General features: G+C 40.5%; 1 protein-coding gene across 6 annotated transcripts in view; it reads right to left on the bottom strand.

Moving 5' to 3' along the window:
- Nucleotides 1–1,914: 1,914 nt before the first annotated feature.
- Nucleotides 1,915–13,392, bottom strand: part of LOC103180863 (AF4/FMR2 family member 4) — a 98,853-nt gene continuing 87,375 nt past the window's right edge. For 5 of the 6 annotated variants that reach the window (XM_042340204.1, XM_042340221.1, XM_007896933.2 and 2 more), the window contains 8 exons: nt 12,182–12,279; nt 12,021–12,084; nt 8,525–8,661; nt 8,207–8,278; nt 7,165–7,258; nt 6,713–6,756; nt 5,026–5,246; nt 1,915–3,773 (listed from right to left, as the gene is read on the bottom strand). In XM_042340204.1, the coding sequence (XP_042196138.1) occupies nt 3,652–3,773; nt 5,026–5,246; nt 6,713–6,756; nt 7,165–7,258; nt 8,207–8,278; nt 8,525–8,661; nt 12,021–12,084; nt 12,182–12,279 (852 nt within the window). In that variant the 3' untranslated portion in view covers nt 1,915–3,651. The remainder of the gene's footprint in view (nt 3,774–5,025; nt 5,247–6,712; nt 6,757–7,164; nt 7,259–8,206; nt 8,279–8,524; nt 8,662–12,020; nt 12,085–12,181; nt 12,280–13,392) is intronic. The other variant, XM_007896935.2, reaches the window with a different exon arrangement.

Below are 13,392 nucleotides of genomic sequence, written 5' to 3'. Positions count from 1 at the left end.
CAGACAGCTCCATAATTCTGTCATCAGCTAATGTTTTTACAAAACCCAGTGCACTCAACAAGAATCTAGCATCGAATATGTTTTTGGTGTGATCAGAATCCTGCCCAATAGTTCAGTGGATAAATGCACCATGTGGTGTGTGGCATTAAGCCACATAGTGCTGGAAGATCTCAGGTTTGATCTCTCTTTTGTGCAGATGGAGGGGAGGGAGGGGGGTGGTGCAGGAAATGGGCGGGTGGAAGAGTAAAGAGAAGAGAGAAAAGCTACAATTGTGCTTAGGACCAAAGGCTAGAGGGGAAATTAAATGAAAAACGTAATACACAAACTCTCACAGATCTAGTGACCCTTGTTGGAAATGCACACGTAGGCACTTGGGTGAAGAAAGAATCAATACTGGCTGTGATTTCCTTCCTCCTCCTTTGTACTCCAGTAGCTCACCAGCGCCTGGTGCCCAGGCTTGTGGCTGAACCATGACAGCTTTGGGTGAGCTACTGGAGGGTGCCAGTGCTAATGACATGTACTCCTGCATGAATCTAACTGTCGTAAGGGGAGAAAGGGGAGGAAGAAATGATGGAATAATAAACTGAAAGGATCTGAATGCTTGTCTGGGATTTGAATGGTGTCGGGAATTCTTTTGACATAAGTTTCAGAGCTAAAAGCACCACTGATGTGGCAACAACCCACTTCCTCTCTCTCCCCGCCCCCCCCCACCCACCCATCCCGATAGATATACTGTGTATAAAGAAACACATCGTTTCATTTACTTTGCTGACCATGATTCATGTGTCAAAGGTGCAAATAATCATCATTGGAAAATGAAACTGTACTCAACATGCCTGGGTTAGATAGGCAATTATCACATAGTTCTTGCCAACAAAAATAATATTCTTAAAAAGCTCAGACATGATTTTCATTTTTGTAGTTAGATGGCTATCTATCTTATGATATGGGGAATAAACCGTGTTTAAATAATGTAGCTCGGCTATTTTACTCAAAGACCTGCAAAGCAATGCATGCAGCACCAAGGCTAATCCCACAAGATTTTCTGTGTCCTTCGAGAAAATACTTCAAACTACACACTTGCTTCAGTTTACTTCAGACACTGAGTGGATCTACCAACTGATCAATAATCTAAATGTGTGCTTGATAAGGAAGCATTCTACAATATTCAGTGTTTGATTTGTCTTGGCTGTTGAGCTTCAGAGTTATTAAACTCCAAAAGATAATACAGTGACAGTACATAATACAACAAGTCATTGCAATAAGGATCGCCAAAAATGGTGGCTCTCACCCCTACCATTAGGTATGTGGTGAAGGTCTCAAGTCTCAGCTAAGCACTTTCGCCACACAAAGTTACTACCCTTTCGACAATTATAGTCTTGCAGAAGGCTCTCTGAACACACCAGGCTGGGCAGGAACACAAAAAAGGCACCGCATTTTATTGCAATCATTTCCTTCCTTCTTCCGAGCAGTTGGCAGTATTTTAACAGTTGCAAACTCCAATTAAAACTGAGATCCAACGTGGACGCCCACAACAAGCAATACACAATTTATATTGAGAAATGCAAATATATTATTCTGCTTTCATGCCTGGGGGATGGTAAACGTGCGTGTAGATTTGCATTGCACAAAATATTTGCACACATTATTTATAGCTTGGAAATCTACTTGGATAAAAGTTTTAAGTGCTAATAGCAATAATTTTGTTTTGTTGGGGGAGTGGGGAGGAGCAGGTGAGGAAAATAGGTGAGTTAAGTTTCTCTTTGTATTATTTGAGATACCTTCCCATCTCTCCCTGGAAACTATTAATTGAAACTGTACAACAGTATAGAAGAGGGTGGAGAGGAGGAGAAATGGACAAAGAGGAGAAAAATAATTTATTAGTCAAAGTGCATTGTGATTCCATCTGTTGCCCTTGTGATAGCACTGGCAACAATGAATTTCTGAGCCATCTGCAGAATATGGCCACAGGACAGCTTGCTGGGCAGTCATCTACAAGGAACCTTCTTCCCCATTCATCTCAATGATCAGCCAGTGCTGGGTTTGCGATTTCACTTGGTTTTACTGTGTATATAATACATAAACTCTCGAGCATTTCTGCAGCAATTCCAACCAGCAAAAATACATGTGCAAGTACAATTTCAAATAAAATTAATTCCAGTAACATTAATTAGAAGCAGGAGTTGCTGCAAGCCAGTGGGGCTTTATGAGCACACGGGAGCCAATCCAGTCAGCATTGTCGAGACTAGGGATGAGCAAAAAGAAAAACAGCCCAGCTTGATATTTTCCACGCTCGTGCATTGCCAACAGGTTTGCAGTGTTTTGCCGAAAATTCCCACATATCCGAGAAGGATTTTTTCCGGCAATGCTGATAACCTACAGCAATCAAGAAGATTTTCTCTCAAATTTGTAGCAATAGAGATTAAAAAAAAAGAAAACTAATGCTGGGGGCAGATATTTAGATGTCTTCTAAGGCTCCATGATTTTTTTAAATATAAACACCCTCCCCGCACCCCTGCACATAGAAAATGCCTCTGAAAAGAATAATTTCATACTCAAACCCTTTGCTTGCCTTTGCTCAGGACAAGTCTGTTCTACAGGGAACAAAACACTTCTGAAAAAGTGACCTGTGTAAAATCCTCATTACACACAAGGACAACCACGTGGGAAACAAACTGCACTCGTGTCCTGTAAACTGGACCGCAATTCAACACACTTTTCATAAAGTTTCCTCAGTCCAATTCCATAGAGCAGCATTTTATCTACAGCTAGAAACAACTGCTGATTTACATAGTAGAATATCTAAGGCACGCTGAACATTTAATAGATCATTCTGTGAAGGAGGAGCTGCACGTTATTTTAAATCTGAATTATGTAGAGAGCAAGCAATTGTTAAACAGAGCACATAACTTGTCAACCCCTCCTACCGCACACAGCCAAACCTGTGCTTCATTCTGTCAAACACATTGGTAGGAGTACCTAGGTCCAGAGAGAAAAATTGTTTTGAATAAATAGTAAAGAAATGGCAGTAAATATGGATGTAACAAATGAAAATTAAACACACACAAAAAATAGTCTTTCACAGCTCCTAGTGTAACAACAAATGGCGACGCATTTAAATTCACTTCGACTGTCAGCTGTCCAGGAAGTCACTGTAACATGTCCAGGTGACAGAATACAACATTCTTTAGCTGTTAAGTGTTCTTCTACATTAATGCAGTTAATGCACAATACTTACATCACTGCTAGTGAGATAAGAGAAGGCAACAGCTTACTGCTGCTTTCCTGGCCTTAATACAGACTCACAGAAGGCTTCTTCAGCCCTTTTGACATTCAAGGACACTTCAACAAAGAGATGTGCATTGCTAGCTCTGAGTTTTGGAGGGTGGGTGGGGAGAGGGTGACAAGAGAGGGAGAGAGGGAAAGAGGGGGACCAAATTGCACTTTTGCTCACGAAGTGTAAATTGAATCCTTGAAGCTTCAGTCTGGTTTTTTTGCCATAATTCAGTGCCGATCTACTCCACACAGGGAATCCTGCAAATTGACCTTCCCCACTCCCCACAAAAGAAACACGCACAGTGTAGTCTGCAATCTTGTGCTGCTCGCTGAAGGACAAAACAGGCTGGTGTAAGAACCCCATTCCAGCACTTGTTATAGCAACTTTGCATCCATCCGCAGCCAGTGTAAACCTTGTCTGGTGCAGTGCACAAGTTCAGCCATGCTGCTGGTCATGACTAAAGGGCCTACTGCTGCATCCAGCTGCAGAAAAAATTCTGAAAGAGATAAAATGGGTTTTGTCAGAGCACTTCCCATTGCACTGCATTAATCTGATCATTAACTAAGCAAATGAGTCACACTGGAAACATTGCCCCAGTAGATTACATGAAGGAGAAAGGGCTTTAAAAATACATTAAATAACTTGTGTCCAAAAAGCATTCCTCCTGGAGCCGGTGGCACTACTGGTGTTTGTCTTACTGTAGGAAAAAGTTCCTATGATGTAACTGTGTGTGGGGGGGGGGGGAGAGAGAAAGTCACCACACTGACTCCTGAGAGGACCAAAGCTTCTGCAGCCTGGGTGCCAGTAACGCCAACCCTGTCAAGAGTAGCACTTTTTCCTACCTCAATGAAATAAATTCAAACCTATTAGTCTTTTCTAGCCCTCTGACATGTGGGCACAGTTTACTTAAAAACATTTATTTTTTGAAAACGCGTTGAATTTGTTGAAACTCTATATACAAATGCAGCATCTGCCACTAATATAAAAAACAGAGCTTTTGATGTTCCAGAAAAAACATTTTCTGTGGGCTGCTGTGATCCGCCACAGGTTCTCTGGCTGCTGACAGTTTATATTCCTACTAGAGCTTCACACTTCACACACAGAAAATTAAACTAGTTACAACATACTGCAAAAACAATAAATGAACTAACTATTCATCAGACATAGGTAAGATCACTTTAATTGGTAGTTCCACCTCCCACCCCACTAAATTTCTCCCCTCTCCTGAAGACAATAAATCTTTTTCATATCGAGGACATAGTCCCATTGTCGCTGGTTACCCTCCAATTCAAGTACTATTATTTACATGAGAGCCTCAAAAGATACTATGATTTCATTGGTAAGGGACCAATCCCAAACCTAATTCTGTCCTGACACACGAACCTCGAGGGGGGGTGGGGGGGGTGCAAAAAGTATAACTTAGCCCAGTGCAATGAGACCGACCAAATGTGGCACCCTGTTACTGTCACCTAAGGCTAAGATCACCTCATGCAGCACAGATCTTTCTGCTCTGCGTGGTTTAGCTAAACACCAGATATACTTAAAAGAAGCCTTTTTCGCACTACATACTTTTCATACATTGTTACTTTAGTTTTTCAAAAACATCCCCCCCCCCCCGAACACACCACCATTTCATGAGGTCACTACTTTATCTTCTAATAACCTTTTATAAAGAGGTGACAGGTTGATTTTACAATTGATGAGGAAGTCACCCTCCCCTGTTGTTGTGCCTGTATTTTTTTCCTTACCCCTGTGTTTTTTTGCTAGTGCATCTGCTTGTTCCCACAGGTCATGGCCGCAAAGGAAGAGGGAGGTGATGTTGACGTAGGTGGAAGCCAGCTGATGGATCGTTTGTGGAATGGCAACAGATGATGTGCTTGCACCACTACTGACATTTGATCCTGGCTGGGAGCCTGCAGAACTGGCAGGGGATGGCGTCTGAGAGAGCGGAGAAGGCGTGCCAGTGCTTCTGACAGAAAGACAAGTAATTAGCCCTCAACACACACCCAATGCACAGAACACCCTAGAAATTAAACAGCTTGGCTTTTAAGAGTGCGCATTCCATTCCAACAATCTTTCTCTGGGATTTCCATATGGAGGTGAGATGCATGGAATTTTCAGCTTGGCTTGGATACTCTTAAGCATGGTGATGGATTCCCACATGTGTCAGACACCCAGCTGACCACAAAAACTTCCAAGGGATTTATGAATTTCTGGTCACATAGGAGGATCATTGCAATGACTACAATTTAGCCAATCTATTCAGAATTGAATGGGAATTGAACTATAATATTCACAATCCAGATTTGTTGTGCTGATTCCAAATTGTTGTTTTGTAATTCACAATTTTGAGACTCAAAAGTCCATCCTCCCGCCATTCCATTCTCATAAGTTGCCAAAGTCTGAAAAAAGCCAGAGTTTTCTTTATTGTTTTGCTTTGGGATCTTTTGAAGGCAAAATTGCTGGCTTCTTTTTTCCAGCCTTTTTAATCCAATTTTGAGATTCAATTTTTTTTAAAAAATCTCAAAATCGTAAACTAAAATTGGAAATCACAAATTTGTTTGGTGAATAACCCCCAGCGTCAGAAATTGCAAGCGCAAAGGTCAAGTAGTTTATAATAATCAGATGCATTCCTCACATTCCCATCCAATATATCAGTCATCAAATCACTCTCATGCTTCTTAGGTAATTACTCTTGTATTTGATAGAGCGCTTTGTGAGGCAAAACGTCTATGTGCTTCACAGTATTTTACAGTAAAGTGCAGTTACTGTGTATTTTATGGGCGAATGATGCAGTCAATTTGCGCACAGCAAAGGACTGTTTGTAGGACTTTGAAATGTAGTAAATGATCAATTTTATTTGGAGATGGATTGTGTCTAGACACTGGGAAGTACTCCCTTTTCTCTTTGAATTGTGCCACGGGATCTTTAACATCCATCTTAACTTGGTTGGATGTCTCGTCCAAATACATAGCTTATATACTTCACGGGCTTTCACATGCTTACTTTCTGATTCATTAGTTGATGAATAGTAAAGGCAGTGCAGTCCGTATAAAGGATGCACGAGGACACCCAGACTGAAGCATTAGTGATATTGATTTGATTGTTGTAAACCAATTAATTACCAGAATATATCAGTCAATATTAGGTAAGCAGGATGCATCCCTCCAGGGAGATAGATTTTTGGAATGGAATGCGCACTATCTCTGGGATTTCCACGTGTAGGTGGAATGCATGAAAATCTCAGCTTGGTTTGGATACTCTTAAGCATGGCGATGGGTTTCCACATGTGTCAGACACCTGGCTAACCAAAATAAATAAGTAAATGTAATAAAAATGGACTTTGTGCAATGATGTTGTACGAAATCCAAATCAAATGTTTTTAAAAAGGAATGAAATAATCGATTTAGCATTACATCTGCATGGTCTAATTACCTGGCAACACAAGGAGACGGAGCTTGAGCTGTTCTGGAAGAACCCTGGGACAAAATACACACATTTGATTTATTGTTTTGTAAACATTGAAGTCCGAAGAGAACACTGAAGCCCTATATTCCAGAACCTTGTCCAAAAGGCCGTTCTTTGAGTTGAAACCCTGATAATACCAAGCAGGCTATTCCCCATAGGGATTTATCATCACATTGGAGGCCAGTTATAATCCTCCAAACCAGTTCCTGAGCCAAGGTCTGTTAACTCAATACACAGCATTGAATCTGCTCCAAATATCGAACTCGCATAGTGCATTCACCCACTGGCAAAGATGCTCACTTTAAAATTTAAAAACACTTCTAACGCACCAAGAGGCAGTTGCTGAAAGGGATCCGAATGTTAAAGAAAGAGCTGCACGAATTAATCAATGGATCCATTGGTTTAGTCCTTGCACTTACTTTGAAATGTTCGGTTAAGGTCCGGGAGTATTTCACAGCCGTGTCTTTCTTAAATCGGAACATTGCCATGTAGAGCAGCGACTGGCAGCGGATACTGTTAAAAAAGTTACAAAAGGAAACCAGTTATGTTGCTATTCTCAATACACAATTGGTGTACAAAACATGTTTTGTGTTTTAAATAATAAAAAGGATAGATAACAATGAATAAACAGTAAACTCCTGATAACTCAACCCTGTTTTATCTTGTTATACCACTTAAGTCTGCATTAAGTCTTAAATAAGAATATCAAGGAATATGGGGCAAAGGCGGTTAACTGGAGTTGAGGTACAGATCAGCCATGAATTCATAGAATGGCGGAACAGGTTCAAGGGGCTGAATGGCCTACTGCTGTTCCTGTGTTAAGTCAACATGCAGTCAATATCCTGGCCTCACTTATTTATGTATTTATACATAGGCCTAACTCGCCACACTGGATAACTCATCACAGAGTCTTTTCCCTTTGAAGTGGCGAGTTAATGGAGTTTATTGTAATTCAACTTTTAAAATCAGTAATATTTAAAGGCAATAATAATAGTAATCCTTCCATGTTGTCTCACCCTGTTCATGTTGGGAGGATGGCTCAAAGCATTTCATAGGATTTGCTGTAAAGTGCAATAACTGTATTTGTAGGCCAATGCGGCAAGCTATTTGCACACACCAATGTCCTACAAACAGGCAATGAAGGCAATAACCATTTTTTATCTGGGGATTGTTGGCCAGAACACCGAGAGAAACTCCATTCTCTTTTTGAATAGTGATGTGGGATCTTTAATATCTGAACAGGCAGAAGGGACCTTGGTTAATGTCTCATCCTTAGGATAGCATCTCCAACAAGGCAGCACTCAACCAGCAGTGCATTGGAGTCGGCCTAGAATGGGGGACTTGAACTCACAACCTACTGATCCAGAGGTAAGAGTGCTAGCAGGGAGCAAGGCTGACATGTAGAGAAGCGCGTTGGCCAAGATAAGTCACTGCAATTACGGACTGCAACTTACTACTTACCACAATACTACAAATATTTTCTCTATAGTAGTTGCTGAAGAGTCTGTGAATTTTTTCAGTTTCATTGTGTATCTGTAAAGAAGGTGCAAATTAAAAAATCATTAAGTCTTCTAGACCTCTCAAAGCGCTTCACAAAATATATTGTAAAGTGAATTGACTGTATATGTTAAACAATTTAAACAAAACACCAATACTTCAACTTGCGATTAAAAATTTACAAGAAAATGATAAATCTTGTTAACACATTTCAAAATATGTTGTTAATTACAGAAGGCTATTTGGTCGCTGCACTGGAGTAGGACGGTTCAGAGAACTTACTTGATCAAGTCCACCGTTTCCGAAAACATGGTGTAAGCAGACTTCGGTGGTTGTGCCTCATGTTCCATAGCAATCCCACTCTCAATAAATGACAGTGCAGCATCTAAGTAGTTGAAAGCTTTCCCAATCTTGTCCGCCTAAATCGAGAAATAAAATACATTTATTTAATTTTTTTAAACAGTTTTGTTTTAAAGCTTGCAGTCAATTTGCATATAAAATATTGTTAATGTATCATTAACTCTAATTACCAGTATTTGATAACGTTAATATCAAATGTAAGGATTATTATTAATTATTATAATGTAAATGCACTACATATAGAGTCTTGTGGTTAGAGCACTCGCCTCTCAAGCGAGAGACCTGGGTTCGATTCCCGGTAGGGTGAAACATTGGGCAAGTTTCCTTACTCTGCAGGCCTCTGTTTACCTAGAGGTAAGTAGGAACCTGGTTGTTAAGTCGATTGGCGGATCGCTTTTCCGGGGGTAATTATTCCTTAAACAAAAATAATAATTTGGACACTCAATCAACGACTCTTTGTGGCACAATTGGCACAATTTCTCCCACAAAATATACAGTCAATTCACTTTACAGTATATTCTGTGAAGTGATTTGAGATGTCTCAAAATGGTGATAAGGCGCTATATCAAATGCAAGGATTATTATATTATTAGTATTTAATAACATTAGTATTAAATTGCACAATTCATATTTGGGCAACAAAATACCACATAAGCAGAACAAATGTACAAAGAGTTTTCATATTGTTTTTGCTCCTCCCCTCTCACCAACAACCAGTATAAAAGAATAATCTGATTTTCTAGAAAGCTTTATTTCCTCTCAGAAGTGTTTAAAGGAAGAGAGATTAAATTATACAGGTCATTCCTCTGCTCAAGTCCACAAATATCAGCAAAAAAAGCAAATAAGTTGCACACATTGGGAAGCCAGTCCAGTAAAGTATCAAATGGTGCACAATAATAGACTTTGCATTTGATCTAACGCCTTATCACAATCGAAAACATCTCAAAGAGCTTCAGAGTTTCTGTACAGTGTAGCGACAGCCATTTTCCCACAAACAGTCTTGAATTCATACAGAAATCTTGTTTTTAAAAAATATTGGGAGCTTGTTGGTTAGGACACCAGGAAAAAAGTCCTTTCTCTTTTTCAGTGGTGCCTCCGGCCTGCCTCACGTCCCCCGCCTCGCCCGCTCCACCATTGGCGACCGGGCCTTCAGCCACTCTACTCCCACTCTCTGGAACTCCATCCCGCAGTTCCTCCGCCTCACCCCCTCCCTTGGCTCCTTCAAGACCTGTCTCAAGACCCTCCTCTTCGACCATGCATTTGATCACCCTCCCTGCCTCCCCGCCCTCCACTCTCCCGAATCCTGACCCTCAGCTTGGATCCAAAACACTGACTGTCCAGCACCTTGCAACGTCCTCCCGACGTGAAAGGCACTATACAAATGTAATTTTGTGGTTGTTGTTGTTGTTGCCTTGGGATCTCGAGCTTCCAGATGGACCTCGAATGAATATCTCACAAAGTCGCCTCTAGCAAACCGCACTTTACCAGCATTGTCTTCGAGTATCAGCAAAGCTCACAGTCCTGAAGTGGGACCACAACATTTTGACTCAGAGGTGAGCGTGCAACAAACTAGGCCAGACTGACACCCAAATCGTATTTGTTACATGGCTCCACACAGGCAAATGTCTCAGCAATTTTCAATCCAATTTCCCAATATTTAGTGATCCACACCATCAAATAGAACAGGAAGGATAAGCCAAACTATGGAATTATCTTTAATTGCAATGCTCTGAGTGAAATTTTAAACATTGACCATTTTGCAAAAATTACAATTCAGATAAAGGATTTCTTCAATATTTACACATTCAGTTGATGGAGAATAGCTGGCTTACATTTCCTTCTTCCCACTTTAAAATGAAAATAAAATTCACCCAATTTTATATTCAACTGCAATTAGAGATGAAGCTGCATTTATCCTAATGGAAGTTCCAGGCAATGTCAGCAATGTGGAGTATTTAAGGACATAACTGATGACAGACTAGCCAGCCTGGCTCATCAATAGGACTGGGAGATACAGACCAGTCAGTGGGGATTCTTCACACTCAGCTCCTGCAAGCCAAAGCCCTTAATGATAGGTGGTCCTCGCTGGACAAGCAGTGGGAAAGCTTGCCAGAAAAACATTGAATAGATTTGTTTCAAGCAATTTTCAAGTTCTGAATCTGTACTACCAGCTTATTGGTAACATAATAATTATCCAATGGAACGTCCCAAGAGCATGCAAGGGATCACTAGGAGAGAAGCCAATATTGATTTGCATCATGGTGTAATGAAATGATTTATGTTGTTATCTTGGCTTTTATTCCTTCCTCATTCACTGCAAAAAATTCAGGCTAACTGCCCACTTATCTCATGGTTTATGAGATAGAGAAATTACCTGCCAACAACATTCACTTAATTTCGAAACATTTCTTTTATGTGAAAAGCACTATATGAATGTTGTTGTTATTGTGATGGTGCAAGTCAAATTGTTGCTGAAACCACCTTTTCAAGATGGGCTAGGGAACGAGCGAGCAATGCAATTCACTGCGACTCAACACAGTGGTGCTCTACTAGATATTGCCTGAACACTGCTCTGTGAAAATAGTGATGATTTGCCTTCAATAGTGCACTATAATTACAGCATAAGAAAGCCAATTTCATGAGCTCACCTCAACATTTCAGATTTTATTTAAATTACATTACTGGCTACTCAGGTTTTTAACCACAGGATTGGAACACAGAATACAGTACACATGACATATTCTCTCTATGAACCTGAAGACCAGCCTACTTTCCAAGTCTTCATTTTACTTCTCAAATAAGGGACTGATTTTAATGAGCTAAAGTAATGGGTGCATGAAACCAGGTCCCTAGCAAAAACGGTTAATCTATGAATTAATTAACTTTTATATATAAAGAACTGGGTAAGACAAAGACACAGAGTTACAGTGGGTAGAGATAATCATGTGGTTTGCTAAGTTACTGAGATAAGATGGACAACAACAACAACTTGCATAAACCCCTCACACATGGTAGAGCCCCAGAGTGCTTAACAGAGCACTGGCAGAGATAATCACGTTAATCAAGTTACTGAGATAAAATGGACAGAGAAAATAGTGGAGTTCACAGAACAAGAATGGTCCTATGTTGCTGAGACCAAGAAAACATATTTTGTGGAAGCAAACAACCAGAGTTGAACAGTGGAGGCAGAGAGAAACTGCAGAACTTTATTCCTCAGGAGATTGCAACAAAAAAGGCAGACGCACATGGCCTGTGGAAGAGGCAAGCTTATTGGCCTTTTCTCGGCCCAACTTCTCTTAAATCAAATATTGTTTAAAATCACTGGCAACTTCTTCGATTGGATTAAAAACACAATGAGCTGAAGCTCATACAGTGTTCAGCCACAGTTTTGATAATGGGGCCACCAGCAGTAACTTACCATGACATCAGCTTTGTGCTTTATTTTTTTGGCTTCCCGCAAGTGGTGCTCTACTGGATATTGCCTGAACAAAAGGGTTAGAGGTCAGTATGAAGTTGTAGCCAGAAGAGGTTACATACCGCATTTTAGTGCTATACAGCAAAACAGGTAAAAATAATTACTTGTCATCAAACTTGAGTATGGGTCTTGCTGGTTTAGAGTTTCCATTCGGCAGTGCTTGTTCTGGAAGGGCATTGCTTGCTTTACACTGGGAAGATACCTGTCAATAAGAACGTTTCACAAACATTCATTTTAATTCTGTAATAATACTTGCATTGGATACAGAATCGATCATGTCTCAACGTACCATCAAAGCGCTTCTCAAGTGTCTAGTGTAGCAACTGCATGATTGCAGCATCAAAATTGCAAGCAATATGTCCCACAAATAGCCATTAAAAAAATGAGCCCATTTATCGTGGGAGGTGGGGGTAGGGCACTGGAGATGATTCCAGAACAGGCAGACGGCATCTTAGTTTAATGTTTTGTCTGAAGCGTATGACAAAGCAGGACCTACCCTGTAATCCATTCTAGACTATGAAACTCAAGCCTGACATGGCACTTGAACCTTCCAATCCAGAGGCAAAGGTGCTACCAACTGAGCCAAAAAGACACCCGAGTATCACAGTAGAGAGTAATCTCATCTTCACAAGACATCCACTTTATAAAAATAATAATAATCCTTGCATTTGATATAGCGACTTATCACGTTGTTGAAATTTCTCAAAACGCTTCACAAAATATACTGCAAAGTGAATTGACTATATATTTTGTGGGTGAAACACAGCAATGTCCCACAAACAGCTGTGGATTGAGTGACTAAGTTATTATTTTTAAAATTATTTTTATTTGGACTGATTATTACCCCCGGAAAAGTGATCTGTCAATCAACTAACAACCGGGTTCCTACTTATTGCTAGGTAAACAGAGGTGTGTGGAGTTAGGAAATTTGCCTAAGATTTTGCTCTGCTTGGAAAACGAACCAGGGTCCTCTCACATGCAAGGTGAGTGCTCTGACCAATACAATACAGGACTTCACTTTCCATCAGATATCACTGGATAGCAAGTGGATATCACTTAGAAATAGAACATTTGACTGGATCTTCCTTCTCTAAGACACAGAGACGAATTGTAGGGCTTACCTCTGTCCTGACTAGGAATTAACTGATCACACATCAGGGATCGAACCCAGACTTTCCTGCTATGGATGGCTCAGTACCAGACCAGTCACGCGGACACAGATGTTTCCCACTCTGCTCCTGGTTATCCATGCAAGCCGAAGCCCTAACAGGCAGGTGGCCTAGATGGATGATTTAGGTTTTAGCAGGTTGAACTC

This window comes from Callorhinchus milii, unplaced genomic scaffold (assembly GCF_018977255.1).
Source record: "Callorhinchus milii isolate IMCB2004 unplaced genomic scaffold, IMCB_Cmil_1.0 Scaffold1, whole genome shotgun sequence".
Classification (NCBI taxonomy): Eukaryota; Metazoa; Chordata; class Chondrichthyes; order Chimaeriformes; family Callorhinchidae; genus Callorhinchus; species Callorhinchus milii.
This window is presented reverse-complemented; position numbering and strand designations above follow the sequence as displayed.